Consider the following 21,509-nt stretch of genomic DNA (forward strand, 5'->3'; position numbering starts at 1 on the left):
CCCCGTCCAGACATTTACATATTCAGTACGGATTTTTTTCTTGACTGCCCTAATCTCAAGGAAATTCAGATAAAATCATTGCTCAAAAGCAGATATTCCACTTGTAAATACTGTCTTTTGTAGCAGAGCATTCAGTCAGAGGAATAAGAAAACATCAGTTAGAAATTCCTTGTGTTGGATCACCTTTGCTGCTTATTAGTTGCAGCGTAGGTTTCTGCTTTCAGGGTTAGCTACACAACTATTAGCAAAGTTTCTTATTTTGAAGCTTGGGAATTTCCCAGTCAGACAGGAATTGCTTCTGCTCTTATTTAGTAGATCAGCACCATGGCCAGGTAACAACAAGGGTTTAGTTCTGCCCCATCATGTATTTGCTATGTTTTCCACAATGTACAATGAAATCTTTTTTTTTTTTTTTTAATGTCTCATTTCAAACTAAGATAAAGTAGTGGTAAGAGAGATAGAGAGTCAAATAATTTATTTTTTTTCTGTCCAAATCAAAGGCAGAGAACATTCTGAATTACAAGTATATTCTACATGGTACAGTACGAAACATCGACTTCCATAACAATTTTTTCAACAAGTATTTCAAAAGTCACATTCACAACAGATGTTGATGGCAGCACTTTAATTATTCCTTAAGTGAGGTATACGTATTAAATCAATCCCCCTGCATACCTGAGTAATTTCTCCATGACATATATGCCAATTAAAGACAACACAACTTGCGTGGTGTTGTCACTATGAACTTCTGCTCGTGTAAGAAATGGCAGAGGTTTTCTTCTCCTAACTACTACAGCATTTACAGAAGTCAACAAATCTGCAATCACACCGGCATGAAGTAGAAGCCCTCTGTTCTAGCACAACACCTCTGCACTCCCGGAATTTTGCTGAAAATACAAGAAGGGAAGAAGCAGTCTGAACCAGGCCCATCACAGATTCATTCAGTGGTAGATGAGAGCAACCAATAGTACAAAGTACAGGGAACTGTTAGAACAACTAATAATGAGAGAACAGAAGATTTACAAGAAATAGTGCTTGCTCAGGAAGAATTAGTGCTAGTATTTATTACTTTAAAGTGACTACATATAGGCAAAGGGACCCTTCTAAGGTAAGTGTCTCATGCTGGTATTTAAATTAAGCTAATCAATGGCAAATGTCTGATTTCCCCAGGACAATTATATATTGGAACTATAAGTGCAAGTAAGAGCTGTGTGTAAGAGCCTCTAACTTCAAACCAGCCCACAGCTACTGGCAATTCATAACAAGCCAATAGCAGAAAAAGAAGGAAAAAAAGTGTCCTTCTAGTTCTCTGAGTATGTAGAGAACACAAGCTATATACAAGCTATAAATTTATATTACTGCATATAGATAATGCAAGGAAATCAATTACTGTAGCATGTGTTTTCCAGTTTACGGTAGTATCTGAACTAGGTATTTCAATTAATTTCAGCTAAAAATCCCCTTAAACCTCTGGTGTTCAGGATTTACAACCATTCTCAAGGTTCTTGAAGAAAAACACAAGATCTCAATTTAACAAGAGAGCAAGCACCAATGCTTGCCAAATACCAAAAGACACTGATTTTTGAAAGGCAAAACAAATTAATTAAAGGTTCCAATAAGCAAAACCCTTTTTTTCTTAGCAGTTCAGATGAAAAAAAAAAAAAGGAATGGTTATGTGGTTATGCTCTGCAATTTGATGTGTCAAAGCACACGTTTGTGGGCTAGAGTGGTGCAGTCTGCCCCTGTGCGTCAGCATGACCAGGTAAAAGTGAGACTGAAAGCAATACATAGTTCCAGCAAGTAAATTTCTACCCACAAATAAATAAATATAAAAGGGCAACTATGTTTTTCTTCCATGCAGCCGAAGCCATTCCATTTTCTAGCCAGCAACTACATGCCATTCACTTGTCACATGCATATCTCCACCTGGGCAGTGGGGCAATGCTTCAGGCATTGCTAGTGTTTTATTTGAGTAAGATGAGTTATAGACAGATTTATGACAACCACGTAATGTTGTTTCAGTCACACTGGGTTTGTTCAGTGCTATTATGTTATGCTGACTAGGTCCTTATGTTCTTGAGAAAAAAAAATGGGACAAGAACTTCCAGCCTGACAGGATTTCAGTTAGTTTCTCTGCTTTTATTAACAAGCTTATAATATTAATTGGCAAAACACTGGATACAAGCTTCACTATCATAAAATGAAAACATTAAGCAATAATCCAAAAAGGCTTATTCAGACAAAACTATCCACCAATAGTACAAAAATTACACAGCAACACAAAGCATAAAAAATTGTAAACTTTCAAATGAAGCTAAGCCAAAAATATGGTTTTACACTGTGACAGTTTCAGTATCTTTATTATGCCACATATGAGGATAAAGGCTTAGTGGTTGCACTGGCTTATTGTCCCTTAACTGTGAAATAATCTTGTTGCAGAAGGAAAGAAACTCTCCTTTTGTCTGGATGACTTAACTTGAATTCATGATTCCAGTAAACCAATGCTTTGAGTTTCAAATAAAAATTGGGGGAAAAAAAAAAAAACACAAACAAAAAGTCAAACAAACACCAGCCCAGCCTTTAAAAATCAGGACTCCATCCTTGAGCTACACCTGACTTCGCATGAATGAGCCTGTGTGTTCCTGTTGAACCATCCAGGTTATTTGCAAAGTTACCAGTAGAAGTGCCCACAGGACGCTTAGTTCCTATCCTACCACTCTCATCTGGGTGCATCATTGTGACTTTGAAAGATTTCCTAAATGAAAGATTTCCTAGAAGCCCTATGGATGGATCAAACACAGATCAAATAGCAAGACTGGAGCTTGAGTTTGTATATAAATATATTGTAACTCAATGGTAAAACATTGTTAGCTTGCTACAAAAAGCAAGTTAAAGCAAGTTCCTAGAAAGTGTTTGTACTGATTGCAAGTTTAGATGAAAGCAGAGATTGAAGTATTGTTCCCATGTTCCTTAATGTTGTTCTCTCTACGGCTTTTAACTTCAGCAACAGATGTCAAAACCTCTCAGTTACAGTTAATTATATCTTATGCAGAGATTCTAGTGTATAGGACAATTTTTTGTCCTGTTATCAATTTTACACAAAGGAACTGAATTGTAGGTTGTATTAGCATCTCCAGTGAAACATCCAAACTGAAGTGATTACCTGAGGAAATAGAGAAACTAGATTCTTCTGTACAGTCCAGCCTTCTGTACAAAACGTATCTTAAATATTGTTGAGAATATAACTTACTAAGATTCATCTGCTGACGTACAGACTGCTTGGCTTTTTCCTATTATGTTTATCTCAATGGTAAGATGCATAATGTTGTAAAATTGGCTCATTGTATGGTTACTTTTACCATCCTGTAGAAAAAAATTTAAATGAATCCCCTAGGACTATTAATGCTGTTATGAAGACAATAGAGCCAGATAAGCTTTCAAAGGCTCATAGCCTATTGGAAAAAATAGCACCATCACAGTTGTAGTCTGATATTTTTTTATGGTCCCATATCCCCGGAAGTGATAGTGTTGTGTACACTATTGCACAACCAATAAAAATAAATATTCCCAGGTTTGATGGTATACAAAAATACCAGACATAACAATGGCAAAAAACATTTTCAGATAGGCTGCAAGTCTTGCCGATTGCTTCCACAATTCACATTAAGGTTTCTTGCAAGATCATTTATTTTAGAATATTGCTGACAGATAGTTCTTGTACTTACACAAATTTATATCCCACACTCCACTCTTAAAATAAAGAATGATCAAAAACAACATCCCCAAGTAACAGCCCCAAATAAAACCCCATTTGAACAAATCAAAAATGCCATCTACAGTCCTTTTAAAGTTTAACAGTAAGTAGATGCTACATTTACAATTTAAACATATGCCTAATAAATGCATGTTTCAAACCTATTGCACAAAAACATAAGTAATGCTCTTTATCCATACAAAACAGAAACATACAAATAAAAGCTACTTAAACTCAATGTAAAAGGAAGAAGCTTGTAAAAACATCTTATAATTTCATCTTATATGCCCGTAAATAAAGTTGGACCACTGAAACCAAAAATACTTGGATGGTAAAATAAGACAGAAGGTTTAAAATAGAATAAATAATTTTATAAAGTTAATTTTTAAAACCCCAAATCTTATTTAAATTCAATATTATATATTCTATCTGAATTCTCTGTTTTTAATGAAACTATATTTAATGAGACTCTGGCCCAGGGTGATTTCATCAGTCTCATTGCTGCTGAGGATAATGTAACAAGATACTTCTTTACTGTAATTATTTACCAGCGTAAGCAATTGTGAAAACTACTTCACAGTAATGCCATCTTCAAAGAAATCCAAAATAAACTGAACAGGATCTCGCTAGGACAGAGATATCTATGCTGAGTCCAACTTTCAGTTCAACTTTGAACAGAATCAGGGTTATTCTATCCAATATAATCTTGATATAAATTAATTGTCTCCTAAGCTTCACAGAAGTGAAACAGAGCTCTGACCCAAAGGAGGCCTCCCTCTCAGTTCAATTCAATTGCACTGTAGTCTTTTAGTAAGGCTAGAGTAAATAAATATATGGTCCAGACACAATCACACCCCTCCTGAGGGAAAGAGTTTCTATACCAAAGACACTATGACATATGATTTAGAAAAATAACAGGGGTTTCTTTTTTTTTTTTCTTTTCACTGATGAAGTTTTATCAGACTAAACACATTGCAAAAGCAGTTGCACACAGTTCTGAGGAAAAAAACTCCCAAACATTTATAGATATTAATACTGGCTTGAATTTACCTGTCTATATAGGTATCAACACAGTTTTCAACATATTGATAGCACCATAATAAATTCAAGTGATTCTAAAGAGGGCTAAAAACTTCCAAATATATGTTCTGTACTACAGATTTTTTTTTTATTTTTTATTTTTTTTAATTTTTTTTTTTTTTTTTTTTTACAGAAAACGATAGATTGGAAAGGCTTATGAATTTGCTTGTTTGCTACTGAGTCCTCAGTTGTACAACTACACAGTGGAAAGTGCTGAAATCCTAACATACTTTAACAGCACTGCATCAATGTCTGGATGTACAAAATATTTCTGCAGTACACTCATTCTGAGGTAGACAGATCTCACGCACAAATGTGTGTGTGTGTGTGCGCGCATTTGTGCACACATATAAACACACACAAAAACTATCTTAATCAGGATGCTGTCTAGGGGATTTAATTCTATGTCTACGTCAGGTACAGCCAGTATCTGTACATTCGGGGTGTACAGAGGGTGGCTACTTATAGCTGTGTTAGTATTCTCAGTGCTTCACTGGCTAGAGCCAGTCCCTTGTTTACACTAGGACAGTAACAACCACATGAACAGCTCCAGAAAGGCCCAGTATGCCAGTTTGCACGTGCATCCAGACCACCTGCATTCACTGTTTTCATAAAAAGCTTATAAAAAGGTAGACTCAGGATCTCATTTGCTCTACCAATTCAACAGATGTTAAATACAGGTGAAAGCTGAAGTACATATGAGTATGAAAACAGTAAGACAAAACCAGAGCCACGTTCCAATTCCATCGCTCTATGTGCATGCACACACCCACACACAAGGCCTGGATGCGGACCAGACATTCAGATCTAGCTACTTTATGCCCTCATTTGCAGGGACAGCAGCTCTTTTTAGCCTTCATTTGGGTCCCATCTCTATTTCGGTTCTTTCTCTGCTTACATAACTTTTGATTTCCATCCCATTCACATCTGTGACTATATATAAACTGAAAAACCCTATTTTCAAAGATAAAAAAAATTGGAACATCCCTTCTGCAGCAGCAGATCTAAGAAAGGAGAGCTGAGGACTCCATAGAATGAAAATGCAGGAGATATGCTGAGGAATGTGGTGCTTTGAAAACTCAAGAAGAGGAAGATGACTGAAAATACTTAAAGATCTTGCGATATCAGCTTCCTGTTATCGGTAACAAGTAATACCTTCTTGCAGAAGAGGGGAAGGAGCACAGATAGAGAAAGCAGGGCAGTTACAAGCAGGCTTACTTTCTTATCCAAAGGCAGTTTATCGAAAAAAATATATAGGTATAGCAGCTAGCGTTTTCAGCTGACTGGAAAATGCTTCTGAAAGTTAGAAGGTTAGCTATTTCCAGATGCAAACTGTATATTGGGAGTTCTAAGTAACTTACACCCCGGCACGCAAATGCTCTCACATCTGTACTACACATGCTATACAGTATACATCTTGCAGAAATCAGTTTCAACTACTGTTTTTAAAAAGCCGACAATTACAAAAAGCATTACAAACAGTGCAGTGAATTCTGCTAAGTGCTATTGAGGGTGCGTTCCATAACATATATAGGTTTATATGTGTATAGATATGTACACACATACACAGAATATATGTCACCTTGCATCCACTAGGGCTGATGCAAGTAAAATTATAAGTTAAGGCCAGAAGGTGCAAAAATAATCTTGTCTGACCCCCAAAACATCTAGTAATTGTCCTGAAGAAAAAGGTATGGTTACATAAGAAAACAGGTGAAGGAAATATAAAGCTGTTCATAAAATATAAAGCTGCTCTTAATTACTTAAGTAATTTTTAATCACTAAAAATTGTGCAATATCACCCAATGTTGTTCAAGAGCCAGTCAGTGACAACAAATTCTCTCTAAAGTAAAAACTGATCTCTGCAAGCCATAGCTAAATAAGAAATATGTATTTATATATATATTTTAAAGTTCACAAATCTAGCACTTTTGAGTACTTGTCATGATGTAATGCCATGGCAAAATATCAGGGCACATTAAAAATCAACTGCAGTGACTGTTATTAATCTTACCAAATCAACATGCAAAAGGGGCATCAAGACTTTACCAAAACAGAAAGTGGGGGAAAGCAACAATTGGGCAAAACTAACAAACTCATTGGTTTCCCAGATTTTCAGTTTTCAATGCAGCATAATAAATATCACCAGTCACTATATATCATTAGTTATGTTCAATGATCTACAGAACAACTTGATTAAAGCCAATGCAATCAGGCATACTATATAACACAAGAACACTTTGCAAAAATATAGTTTTTAAATATTCAGAATGTGAGAAGTAACTAAATGCAACTTGGTGTCAAAAGCAACATTTTAAAATCACCCCACAACATTCTAACTTATTTCTGTGTAACTGTAAGAGATGAATCAGGCTGAGCTACATGGAACTGTGAAGTGTTTTCAGTATCTGTAAACTTAGTGCTGGTAGTGTCTTGTTGAGTTGCAATTTCTTTCTTTCGTACAAAATAAGTATAAATATTTTCTGTCCAGAAATCTAGGTAACACATCCCTAGGAGAAATATTCAGAAGGACAGTCCGCTATGAAAGCACTACAGTCTTCCAAAATTATTCGGCTGGTTTGTGTCATGTGATTAGTGATGCACTAAGAAGGTGCCAGATGATAGTCTCTGCAAAAAACTCTGTCCACAAGGACAATAAAGTTCTCTTACAGCAAGTCCATTTTGGGTCTGTAATGTAGCAGTAGAGGTGCTTTCTGCAAGACAGAAATATAAGCTAAGTTAAGAAACAAAACCAAAATTAAACTTTGCAGTACATAAAATTATAAAAGTAAATTTCAGTACATAAAAGTACAAAATTAAACTTTTCAGTACACGTTCCATAAAACGAAGCTTAAACAGACTATCAGAATAACTGTTCTGTGTCAAAGCATGCAGTACTTAATAACTGTAACAGGGTAAAAGCACACACTACTTTGTATTTAACAGGTCTTACTCAATTCTTCTGTGAACGTATCCATTGCATTTTTAAGTATAGGTAAACTTACAACATTCACAATATCCTGCACCAAGGAGCTGTGTATCCTGTAAAGAATTGCTTTTATTTGTTTGTTCTGAAGCTCCCACCTGTGAGTTTTCATTTTATGCCCTCTGCCTCTTTCACTTCAGATGGCAATTAATGGTTGCCTTTTCCACATGACTCAAAATTCCACAGATTTACATAATAAAGGTAAATAGAAGATTTCTACAGATACATATAAATTAGTGCTCTTGTTCAATTCTTCATTTTTCCATAAAATTCCTAGCATTTAATTTTTTTCTTCTTCTTCTTCCATCCGGCTTCAAAGCCTTGAAAATTCGGTCAGCTTACAATCCATCATTTTATATGTAAAGTTGAGCCCACTGTTATCGCCAACATGTATTCTTTTACATTTACCTACATTGAACTTAAGTTGCCTATTAATCTCCAGTCACCAAGAACTGTAAAGGTTTGCTTCCATCCTTTGTGATCAATCTGTCTTCACTATCCCAAATAACCACAGCATTGCAGCTGAGCTGTTATTGCATTATCCAGACCCTTCCTGGTCATTCAGGAAGGGATTCTAGTAGGATTCTAATTGTGACCTCTCCACGTTTCAAAGACTGACCACTGACTTCTATTCTGCATATGCAAATCAATTGTTTTTCTGCACAAAGACAGGAAAACAATTCCCTACTCTCGCTTACACCTCTTCCAGATGTGCATCCAAAGTTACTAGGTCCTATCTCAGTGTACACTGTCAGTTTAGGTGTTGTTGTTTGTCCATTATGAATACCAACTCCTCATTCAAATAGCTTCAAATACACATACACTGATTCTGGAGGTGTGACTCAACTCCTAAGTGTTCAGCCTTGCAATTCATTCTTATACCCGTTTCACTTGAGTTGCCATTATTGTGATAACTAACACTCAGAATGAATGTTCCACTTTATTATTCAGCTGCAAGGGGGTTGTTAAGAGAAACCACAATCAGCAAGTCAAAGATGTACTCACTTAACAAGCCATGTTTATGCCTACTAAATACTGCTGGAATTCTCCTTAACTAATGCAGACAAGCACTGCAATTACTCCCTCTCCTTGAGAAGTAAATCAGCCCCCTTGAGCTAGAGAAGAGAACTGTGTTGAAAATTTCTGCCTTGTCTGCATCACAATCTATTTCCCCACCTACACAAAGTAAAACCAGTTTTTACCTGATACAGCTAAAAATAATACTTTCTTGCGGCTTCTACTTCCTTTCCCTGAGTTGATCACAATTTGACAGTTGATGTAATATACCCTTTCTCCTTGCAATGTATATTTAATTCCCTTTTGCTTCATTTTCTTTGAAACAAAATTAATAGTTACTGTTTAAGAATGTTGTATTAGGTATCTATTGAAGTATCTTTTTATTGAGTTTATAGTTACTGCAGTATAGTTCCAAATGACATATTTTATAACTTTTTTTTTTTAAATCTAGCCACTCCATGATTTACTTGTAACCACTGTGGCATACCTTAAATCTCCATCTAGTAACAACTACAAACTTGAGTGTGTGGTCCTTGCCAAGAATCTCTTCATTGCATAATATGTCCAGCTGGCAAAACAAAGACGACAATTAATTTGTTAGGACACTGTACATGAAACAAAATATTTCAGATAATACTACAAATGTTAGGCATTATTTTTTTCTCCAAAGACAGTGAAACCATTCATCTTACAATTTTTCTGCAAATAAAAATTGCATAAGGAAAGAAAACAGTGTCTTTTCTCAATATAAAGTGCTGAAAGACTGTACCTATCTCGAATATCTTGCATGAGCTGGACTTAATTGTTTGATTTAGCTTCCTAAGCAACACTAATGCCGTCTCCTAAAAGCCTTACATGCTTTTGAGAACGCCTGATTAAATGATGAAGACAGAATCCACAAGTCTTCAGGAGAGCTTTATTATTTACCACATTATGAAAAAAATTTACATAAACACCAGACAAGTGGCTTTCTGCAATAAGGCTGTATTTTTTAAAAACTGTCTGCCACTCTCTCATATACTATATTTATGTTTTTTTTGGTGGTAGGTTTTTTGTTTGTTTGATTATTTTGTCTGTTGGTGTTTTTTTGTTTTGTTTTTTTTACTTTTGCAGATACTCAGTTGTTTATAATAAGTTGTTAAAATGAGTTGTTTTTACATTTCTGCCTCAGCATTGAAAGGTCTTGACACTAGAAACAGTAAGGATATAAACATAAAAACATATTGTAGTCAGCCCAGGACAAAAAGTTACTTTGAAACAATGCAAGGACAAAGACTTGTAACTGTATAATCATAAGTATGTACTAATGTAAGCACAAAAGAAGAGGCAACGATGCTCTAGGTAACCTATGCTTCATTAGCATAATAAAATGCACACCCCTGGGTGGCAATCTGACATAATGGACAACCAGCCTTAGGTTAATAAACTGGCACAGAACTCAAGCACGTATGGTACTGAGTAAGTGATGGAACCAAAAGCAACCAATGAGTGATTCTATCCATACCTTTTAAACTGTATAAAAGGCCTGGCACCCAACTCTGGGCGTGCTTGCTTTGTGAATTATCGCCTGGCACCCAACTCTGTCTGATTTGGGATAATGGTTGATCAGCAGACCTTGACTCAGTGTGCTTAACGGCTCCAATGCACTGGGCACAGACCCAGCCCTTTTTAAAAGGACAATATAACTAATAACCAGCTCAACTGCAGTAGCTGAACATGAACTGAAGCAGGAAACATGCATGAAAATTTTAAGTTCTTCCAAGGTTGCATACATTAACTACACTCTACCACACAACCCAGAAAAATCTGAACATACGTGCAGTCCATTGACATTGCTTAGCTAGTTAGCAATAACTCAAACCTTGAATAGTCTACAGCAAGCAATCAAGTTCCCACAAGCTTAAAGCCTTCTACCATGAACCCATTATTTGACACTGGTACAGTGATTGCACCACAATTTATGTACCCTTTAAGAAAGTGGGAGGGATGGCCAAAGAATAAAAAGGTACTCTTTGAAGTTGGTAGGAAAGATAGTAAATTATTAAATCAGACTGGTGGAATGGAACAGAGGGCTTGAACACAAAAGCAAAGGTTCACCTGAAAAAAAAATGTCTCATTTAAAGAAAAACACTTCTGATCAATGATGGTACATATGCCGCTGCTGGTCTACAGCCACAAGTCAACAGAAGAGGTCGAGACAGCAGATGTTACAGTTTTGTTTCAGGAAGCTTAGCTGAGTTTGGGGATGTACTCCAACCAAAAGACAGTACTCTGAAGTATAGAGAAGCTAGGAAGGAAGAATGATACAGATGCAAACCAGATCTTGAGGTTTGAGCACAAAGGCGTTGACACTTTGGACTAGAAAGCAGATGCTTGAGATGCAAAGACACTGTGAACAAGACCCAACAAAGCAGTAAATAGAGACTGCATTCCTATGTCTGCCTTAAGTGTAATTTGGAATATGAAATGGGAGAACTATGAAAAGTTGTCTTTCTGTATCTTTCACCACAAGTTCTTCCCATGATTCCAAGTACTGTCTGCAAAGGAAGGGTAAAGTAGGTATCTGATAACACTGCTTACAATAGGCAGCAGACTTCAGGGTGAACTTCACTGACAGCACAGAGGAAAAAAAAAAAAATTCATGCTGGTTTCCCTTAAGGTGGACACCAGTTTATATGGCAAGGGTTTGGTAGCAGGAGGGCTGTAGGGGTGGTCTCTGTGAGCAGAGCCCAGGAGCTGCCCCATGTCAGAGCAGAGCCAGCTCCAGACAGCTCCAAAAGGGACCTGCTGCTGGCCAGAGCTGAGCCAGGGAGTGATGTTGGGTGGGCCTCTGGGAGAGCAGATTTAAGGAAGGGAAAAAAAACTGCTGCACAACACCAGCTGGGAGAGGAGTGAGAACAGCCCTGCAGCCCCCCAGGTGAGTGCAGCAGGAGGGCAGGAGGTGCTCCAGGCAGGCAGCAGCAGTTCCCCTGCGGCCTGTGCAGGGAGAGGCCCCTGGTGGAGCAGGCTGTCCCCCTGCAGCCCATGGGTCCCACACGGAGCAGATCTCCACGCTGCAGCCCCCCCGTGGAGGAGCCCCCGGTGGAGCAGGTGGATGTGGCCTGGAGGAGGCTGCGGCCCATGGAGAGCCCCCGCAGGAGCAGGCCCCGGGCCAGAGCTGCAGCCCGTGGACAGGAGCCCACGCAGGAGCAGGGGGTCTGGGGGGAGCTGCCGCCCACCCATGGGGGACCCGTGCTGGAGCAGTTTGCTCCTGGGGGATGGATGGACCCCGTGGTACGGAGCCATGTGGGAGCTGTTCTTGAAGAGCTGCTGCCTGCGGGCAGCCCCCGCAGGCTCAGTTCTGGAAGGACGGCATCCCGTGGGAGGGACCCCACGGGGAGCAGGGGCAGAGAGGGACTGTGAGGGAGCGGTGGAGACAAAGCGTCAGGGACTGACCGCAGCCCCCATTCCCTGTTCCTCTGTGCCCCTCAAGAGAGAGAAGGCAGAAGAGGGTGGATGGGGAGAAGGTGTTTCTAGTTTGCATTTAGTTCTCGTTGTATTCTGTTAGTAATAGGCAATAAATTATATTACTCTCCCTATGTTGATTCTGTTTTGCCTGTGATGATAATTGTTAAGTCATCTCCCTGTCCTTATCTCCACCCTCAAGCCCTTTCCCTCATATTTTCTCCCCCTTTTCCTTTGAGAAGAGGGAGTGAGAGAGCGGTTGCGGTGGAGTATAGCCGTCCAGCAGGTTAAAAAAAAAAACATACAAGTGCAGGATAAGCCCAAGAAAAAATAGCTACATTTAATTGTAACATTACAAGGTGAAAGAGGAAGAAGGAAAACTTAAGGTAAGAAAGACAATAAATTGTAAATTGAAAGTAGAAAGAAAAAAATCATCTGAAGAAAAATAATGTAATTGTTTGAATTAATTTCCTTAGCTTACAAAGGACAAGAAAATGGCTACATAACATATAATTTAAGAAGTGGTCAATGTTTTTATTTTCTGCAAATAAAAACTGACATTGCTTTGCAAAAGAATGACCCCACACTTTCCATCGGACTTTTATCTGCAAAATCATTTTTAGAAATTAAAATATTACCTCATTAAAAGAAGAAAGATTAAGTTTTTTGGCAATGAACTTCTTTAGATGCAGGACTGTTGCTTGTGCTGAACAGCGGATCCATTTTCGTTTCAATCCACGCAATTTGCTGCTGTTGCATTCCAAGCAGATGCTTACCTTCAGGAAAAAGGAAGCAGTCAGGGCAGGCTGGATCAATTTTCTGCAGTTCTCATTATGTATTCCATATGCAGTTTATATTAGCGCAACAAGGTGAAAATTTACAGTACTAATATTCCTTAAACTGAAATGCATACATTCCAACTGATGAACACATTTGCTAAAATTTCATGAGTTTAATGAAACACTGCTCCAACCAAAAAAGGATCTCAAAAAAAAAAACTTCTAGGAAGATCTTTTAATGTTGAAAAAAGGATGCTCCAGTCCAAATTCCCAAACCACATCCAGCAGGCAAGGACCGTACATCACAATAAAGTCTGAAATATAAGAGAACTATTGCCAATTATTAATAATGTCTTCTACTGTAACGCCTTGCCTTTATTGCAACTGCTAAACCCAGTTTAAAAAAAAATGTAATGCATGTGGAAAAGTGAATATAATGTTTAAAAAAAGAATAGGTATAAAGGATCTAACAGACTTAAAATTCTGAAGATTAGCTGCAAAAAAAAAAGTCTCTTCAGTTTCTATGCTTCAATTTCACTTCTTTTCTCCTCCAGCTATGTGTTACTTTGTCTAAACTCTTTGTGCTGATTCACTTTATGCACTAAGAGGATCTAGAACTAGGAACAATCCCTTTGAAAGTACTCATGGTTTATAATTGAAAACAAAATTAATCCAAGTTAAATTTACTCTGGACACACATAACAGGAAAATATAAAAGGGAAGGATTGTTCATCCCAGCAGGACATTTCACTCTCAAACATGTGTTGTATTTAAAAATTAATGGTGGATATTCTGGCTTTCATACTATTTTTATGATATAGTGCTAACACCGTCTAAAATATGGGAGATTTAAAACGAAATAAGTATTAAGTGAAAGTGCATGAGCTTTTATTCATAACTATTGATACACATTCAGTTCAATGTACCAGAATAACACTTGGATACATCCATTCAGAACAGGACCCAAATAACCTAAATCTATGTTAAGCCAAAAGCCAATAAGTAGTTTGAAACTCAAAAAAAAAAAAAAACCAGGAATAACACATTTTATGAAAGCATCTTTAAAATACTTTCCATTCCTGCCAAAACCCAAGGATTAACTTATGGTTACACAAAAGCATAATGCAACACTGCATTTTTTTTTAAAGCAGATAAGAGAAAAAATATCTTAAAAGTTAGTTTTCTTTGTTGACTTGAAGCAGTAAAGGTAAAATACCAGATAAAAATAAAACATGCCCTATGATCCCACCTGTTCATCACTTCGGTGGTAGTCATTATCCTCTTCCTGTTTTTCCTCAGAAGTTTCTTTGTTTGAATTTTCATCTGTTTTAGTTTCACCTTAGATAAGAAAGCAGATATGTAGGATATCACTCAACAGCAGCACCTTTCAATGACAATACGATTCAAAGGGCAGGGTTCAGGACTGCTATATAGAATAAACTTCCCAGCAGTGCTAACTTGCTTCGGCACTGCCTGCTGACAGCCCCACACATGAAAGAAAGGAACTAGCATACAGCACAGCTTTCAGCTGAACTGCTAGCAGTGCAGAAGCTGAGTAGTTTCACAGAGTCCCCTTGTGGGCACTACTACAGAGATTTCCTTCACCAAGAGTGCTTATGCTAAAAAGAAAGACCATGTGAACAAATAATGGACAAAACAATCCTGCATGCCTATTGTACACCACTATGAAACAATTCTGATTGTTATAAACCAACGAGACACACACTTTTGACCTGTCTGCTTGACAATTATGAGCAGTCCCCCACCTAAGATGTAATAAATAAAAGACTGTTTACCATTCCGATGGGAATCTAGATGTTGTTTTGCAGAACATGTCTCCCCTTTGATATCCCCTGGAACTTCCATGCCCAGTTTGTGATAAAACTCCCTTTGTTTCTTCATTTCCGCTGTTAAAAATTGCAAATATTAAACCCTGTAATAAAGTTCTAATGCAACATTTATGAAATTATTCCAAATCCCTTCTCTTGTAAGTGGAACAGGCTTGCCATCAAGTAGTGGTATTGTCAGCACTTAATTCTACATCTTTGTTATTGCATCAAGTCGTGCCCAATCTTATTTTTCAGAGTTAGAATGCTACAAAGTCATCCACACAGCTACTATTATAACATTGCTATTGAACTGAGATGATTTTAAATACTATGCCTTATTCTGAATCCCTCTCACAATATTTCAGTCAAACCACTGTTTTTGAATTTTTATTTATAGTTCTGATTTTCGCTATGATAGAATTAATTTTATAAAATCTATTTAAGCTTGCTTATCAACATCTAAGAAATTCTTTTTCTTCAGCTTAAATAGATTAAGATATTCTATTTAAATGAGTCACATGCAACATCAACAACAACAAAAAAATACAAAAGCAGTTACTATAAAGTACTTGTTTCATTGTACAGATCCCGTCTCAAAGAGGATTATGAAAGTGCAAATTGAAAGTTACCAACTAAGAAAGGACTTTCACAGTAGAGTAAAACTTCCCTGAATCTAAAAGCTCTTCTGCATTACACGCTACCTCTAAATATTCTGGATAGCTGGCACAACAGGTCTAAACACACAATTTAAAAAGAACAAATGAGAGCTGCAGTGTACAAACATGTAAAAGCTGAACTACTATTCTGTTAATACTACTTTTTGATGAAATATCCCATCTTGCCTTTTTCTTCCCTGCAAAAAATTACTGCTTGTAAAAATATGAAGATAAATCTATCACTAGAAATAGAACAAATGAAAGAATACAGTTCTCTGCTGTATTTTTCCTCAAATTCTCCCTCACCCCCCTTCTGTATTTTCATCACTTGAAAATGTGTGTGTTGTTTTTTTAAACTGTTAAAGAAGTAAAGAATTATATGCAAGACTACATATAAGAAAAGATCATACCACAACTTACCTTCTTGGAGGCCTGGCACAAGTTTGTAAACAATATCTTGCATTGTTCTGTCATGACTATCCAGGAAAAAAAAGGAAAAAAAATCAAAACATTCAAAACACATCTGTTAAACAAGTTCCAGTACTAAATTGATCTAAAAGCTCTAAATTTGTTAAAGAAGAATTTCATTTCTAAAGTCAATATTTATTTGAAACAAGAGAGGACAGTACCTAGAAAGGAATTAGGATAAAATACAGACTGAGAAAAAAAGCAAAGGGAAATTAGGGGAAGAAGTGGCTTCTTCCCCTCCTGCAACAAGGCTCATGTTGTCACTAATACTCTCAAAATTCCTTGACAACTTTGAGGTAAAAACCTTGTTACTGCGAAAGAACCAAAGCTAGTATGTTTCTTATCTCTACAGATTCATCTTTCATATTCCTTAGTAATTTAGTTATCTGTACAGGACTTTTCCCTGTTACAAGGAAAAAATATGAAAGAAAACAGCACAAACACAAAAAAAAACACCCAACAACATAAAGAAATTTGAGTTTGCTCTTAAGCCAACATTTTATTTATAAGCAACATTATGTAGCTCAGAAGCCCATATAAGGTAATGTGCCCAAAACAAAACAAACATAATGAACCCACACATGGCAGAACTGGAAGGGCAGCAGGACTGTTTAAGTTTCTAAACTTTAATTCCCAGCTCACGAAAACAAAGCTCTGTTTTAAACCAAACTTTATCTACAATTTGCCTGCAATTTCTAGATTATTCTAAAGTAAGTCACTGTCTGAAAGAAAGGTACTATTATCCTAAATTCCAATCCATAAATAAAGTCAGAAACAGTATAAATATGTCTCAGCTGCTGCAAGGTCATTCCTTCAGTAGAGCCTGCAGTACGAAATCCTGGATCTGACTTAAATAAGAGAACAGGCTTACACGAGTAGTCTCAGGTTTCTCATCACCTGACGTGCACTTCACAGCAGTGGAGACCAGGGAACAATTACAGAAATGGCAACAATTCAAAGACTGTAATGGATGATTATAAGCCTCTTGAAGTAGCACTACATGAAGATTCAAAACATTATTAATTCTAAAATTCATGTCATTTCAAGCAATAGCAACCCCATTTGCACTGGCTCAGATTTTCAAGTGTCACATATGGATTTACAGGAACGTCTCCAAAAATATTTCAACATAAATGAGTAAGTCTGCCATTACTATGAGATTAAAGGTGAGAATTTAACATCATTCAGATTTATCAAATAGAAGATGTTTGGTTTATGTATTCCCCAGACTGAGAGGGATGAACAGGTGTTCAAGTCTATATTCTATGACATATTGTGAAACTCTTGACTACCATAAATAAGTAAAACCAAAAGTAGGCAAAGCAAAGGCTGTTGTAGTCTTGAAGGGGCAGTACTTTATAATTATTGCAGGCAAGATACTTCCTTTGAAGTGCATTCAATGACTAAAAACCAACTGCTGAATTCCTTTCTATCTGTTCTCAATTTGATGCTCTGCTTCCTGGCCCCTTTTGACATGGAAAACAATCTTCTGAATCAAGGCACTGGTGTATTCCTGTAGCTTTACAGTACACAAAACTGCTGTCTTGGGTGTTACTTGTTCCTTCCTGCCTATTGGTACCTACTTCATCCTTCAAAGCATACACTGATAATACTCAACATGAGCTTATCATATAACATCTGACACTGAAAATAACTATTCAACGGAGACTAACGGTTTTGATGATTTAGTAAAACAATTTCTACAAATGTTTCATTTATGTAACTGAGTCATTAAAACTTCTCAAAATTTAAACAGTAAAGTGCATACTTTGCATATTAAGATTTAAAAATGCTAACAGATGTTAAGAAATTGCAAATTCACAGCAAAGTTTGATCCTATTATCTCCTCATATAATCATGTTCAACCTTCCGTTTAAATGCATAGCATTCTGATCAGCAATTAAGAAAATTTAAGAAAAAGCTGTGCTGTATTAGAGAGGTTAAAACAATCTAGAGTGAAATTAGTTGCATTTTTGCTTTCATACCTACCCAATATACTGCAATGGGTGGCTCTGATGTATAACAATTCTACAAGTCGGACAGGTGTTGTTTTCCTCCAAATATTTCACTAGGCAGCTTCTACAGACTGGTAACAAGGACATCCATAATTAAAAAGAAATAAAACAAGCATAATAAAACACAAAAAAGCTTCTTTTCATATGGTCACAGAAACGCTTGTTACTGAAATATACGCAAGAGTAATTTTTTACATTGTGCAAGCGTATCTAACCAAACAGAACAGAGTTTCCAACATTTTTCAAAAGTGCTTTTGATACGAAAAGTGATGCACTAGAATTAAGGCACCTGTATACAGCCAGAGTCTGCCTGATATAGCATGCAACACAATCCCATTTTGGAATTTACTAGAACAACAGTTTCTAGCACACCAGTTTCCAGCATCCAGCTTGCATGGATGATACTATAGGCACTGTACACCATACTAAGGTACTAAGCCAAGTTGCTTTAACCATGGCCACATACAGAAGTGTACTGTGGAAATGAACCTAGGACAAAGAAATCATTCGTATATTTTATTATTTTTTAAAAGAACAGAAAACGTTCCAAAACTGGATAACCAGGTAATATTTCATTTCTAATTTTCACAGGATACTTGACAGTTAAACTTCGATCAGAAAAAATAATTCCATAGGGACAGATCTTCAGTATTTGTAAAAAGTGTTAACAAAACCTGCTAAAGCAGTCATACATTGTAGAGCTGTACACTTTTTGGAACATTTTCCAGCTGCATATACACACTTATTCACATCTGATTCAAAATCAACTATTTATTTATTAAGAAACAATACAGATAATACACATCACTACATGATTTCACTTGGAAGTTCTAAGTAATCTCAAATTCAAAAACGTAGAGGAAAAAAAGTGAAATTCTTCTTCCTCAGACAGCAGCAGTTCATTTAATTTTGGTATTAATGCATTCATTCTTATCACACAAAATGAAAGAATTCCTGTAACTACAGTGCCATCTACCTCTCAGATATGATGATGGTACATTTGAAAAAAACCTCTGTTAATATCAGGAAAATTATTCAGCAGCAATGCAAGCATCCAGACTGTACTCCGCATTGTACTTACACGGTACCAGTGACAGTACTGTTGTTGGTAGAAGTTATGGCTGGGACAAACCCCGTAGCTTTGTGCACAAAGCACAGATCTTGCATGCATGGCAGTCTGTTGCAGTGGAATGCCACAGCAGTAGTCTGTTTGCAAGAGTGAAGCTATACCCTGATCTTACCAAGTCAGTGAAAACAGAACCTCACATATCTTCAACAACAACTTCCCATTTTGGCTACTCTTCCAGTGTGGATGATATATACACCAATCCCTTCTAAGCTGAACTCACTGCAAATCAGCTCAGGTTCTGACGGGCTTATTAGTCTATGCACAGCATCCAAATAAATACAACTAGATAGCTTACAGAGGGTGCTGCAGTTGTCTAGGCTCATTCTTTTTTTTCCTCCCCTCAGTGTCAAGTTGGTATTAATAAACTCTCTTGAAACTGGAATTCCCAGGGATATTGGACAGCTAACACAGAAGCTATTCCAGGGTCTGAAACAACAGTTTTACTAGAGTTTTTTCCATTAAGTGGGCTTTACAATGTATCCCATCTCCATTTATCAAGATATTTGGGCGCTAATTGTAGCCCTGAACTGAGCTGTACATTTTCTGGTTACTTCTGCAGTACACTTAAGCAGATCTATGAACATTCATTAGAAAATGAATAGGCAGGCTGAATCCTCACTAACTATTTATCTACCTGTACCGCTTCACTCCTCTTGACAATTTCCATTTCTACACCTATTTCAAGAAACACAGTTTGTCTTTTTCATGAATCCACAGAATAATAACTTTTATATTTCTTATTTCATAGCAGCTTTTACGTATAAAGACTAATTAATATCAAACTACAAATATAAAAGTTTAACTAGACCTGTGTATATCTGACAGCCTAGAAACTCTAGTCAAGAAACAAGCGTAGAATAGAAAAGATTTAACAGTGAGTTACTACTACTGAAGTTTTTGCCTACTGAATTATAGGCCTGCCTGTCACCAACGAGTAATAGCTACAGCAAAGAAACAAAGTATAAAAGAGACTGAAAAAAAGTTTGTTTTCCCTCCAAATAATTCTCACAACAGGCCTCAAGAACTGCATTTACAACTTATGTGAAGAATCTCTAAACATCTGAAGGGCAGGACGTTAGAAAAATACAAAAAACATAAAAAAAACAGTAACTGCACAGTTATGAGTAGAAACATAGCAAATTACAAGGTATTGTAATTCAGCAGAGAATTCATTATTTCAACAGACAGGACACTCTTTCAGGACAGATTTTCCAAGCATGCTTTTTCAGGAACATATATTGCTAGCATTAACAGACAAACAAAACACAAACAATATCAACATTGTATAAAGTGTTTTTTGTTTGTTTGTTTTTAACCCAGGGCTGTGCCTCCTCTCAAAAAATTCTAATTCTACACAATACATACAGAATTAGTACTCTGAAAATATAAACAAATAAAGAGAGGGACAAGCCACAAATGGGGGGGAAAAAAAAAGCAGTAGGAACAAGCAGCAGGCATTCCCTGGCTTTTGAAGAAAATACTGTGCATTAATAAAAACTTACTTCATAAGTGAATGTAAGAAATGGTGTAGCTGATGTGAACCGATTGGAGAGCTTGTTTTTTGTATTATTAGAAGAATGACAAAATATGACCCTCTAGCTCTGAGTTAGACAAATGACTTGTTATAATGTTGTTTTTATATGTAATATCCTGTTGATAGCAGCAGTGAAGAATTTGGGACAAAAATTAAAGAAAAGTCTAGCTTAAGGATCCAATTGTCTCCCCTACTCTCCAGAACAAGCACTATAGAAATTAAGATGTGAAACACGAACTGAAGGGACAGGAGAATAACCAAAATGGCATGGAAGCGTGACAAGAATAGCAGACATTAAAACTGATGAGCAGAACTTAGAAATGAAGTACAATGGAAAATGTAATATTAGACAAGTCATGAGTATCGTATTTCCCCTTTGTATGAAATTTTAAGTGGCATATAAGTCAACAGAAATAAAAATTTTCATTTTGTGGAGACAAAGCCACTGCCACCAAATAATTCCCTTCTGAGAAAGCACAGGGCCATGGGCGATGAAGCTATTTGAACAACATACTAGTTTTATCAGAATAAAATACGGTGACAGAAGCATTGTAAAATGCATGTGATGTAAGAAGTTGCATAGCACGTACTCTTTAATAGATTAATGCAGATAAACATAAACAAAACAAATGATGTTCTAAGCTCCCAGTAAATAAAACTGGACAAACAGAATGGCCTGACTTACAAGAACATGTTGGTAAACTGCAGGGATTCTGAAGACACAGCTAGGAAAAATACTTTTGGTAAAACCCTGTAATGTAAAGTAGAGCAATGATTGTGGCTACTACAGAAGATATTGAATGCCACTAGCACAGGTC

At 36.7% G+C, this 21,509-nt stretch overlaps 1 protein-coding gene across 6 annotated transcripts in view; it reads right to left on the minus strand.

Annotated features, from left to right (window-relative positions):
- Positions 1-460: 460 nt before the first annotated feature.
- The window catches only part of PCGF3 (polycomb group ring finger 3), a 54,420-nt gene continuing 33,371 nt past the window's right edge, over positions 461-21,509 (minus strand). For all 6 annotated transcript variants that reach the window (XM_083818240.1, XM_083818243.1, XM_083818244.1 and 3 more), the window contains 7 exons: positions 18,003-18,099; positions 15,966-16,021; positions 14,857-14,967; positions 14,310-14,398; positions 12,920-13,057; positions 9,325-9,405; positions 461-7,548 (listed from right to left, as the gene is read on the minus strand). In XM_083818240.1, coding sequence (XP_083674366.1) covers positions 7,501-7,548; positions 9,325-9,405; positions 12,920-13,057; positions 14,310-14,398; positions 14,857-14,967; positions 15,966-16,021; positions 18,003-18,099 — 620 coding nt within the window. In that variant the 3' untranslated portion in view covers positions 461-7,500. The remainder of the gene's footprint in view (positions 7,549-9,324; positions 9,406-12,919; positions 13,058-14,309; positions 14,399-14,856; positions 14,968-15,965; positions 16,022-18,002; positions 18,100-21,509) is intronic.

The sequence above is a fragment of the Anser anser genome (assembly GCF_964211835.1).
Source record: "Anser anser genome assembly, chromosome: Z".
Classification (NCBI taxonomy): domain Eukaryota; kingdom Metazoa; phylum Chordata; class Aves; order Anseriformes; family Anatidae; genus Anser; species Anser anser.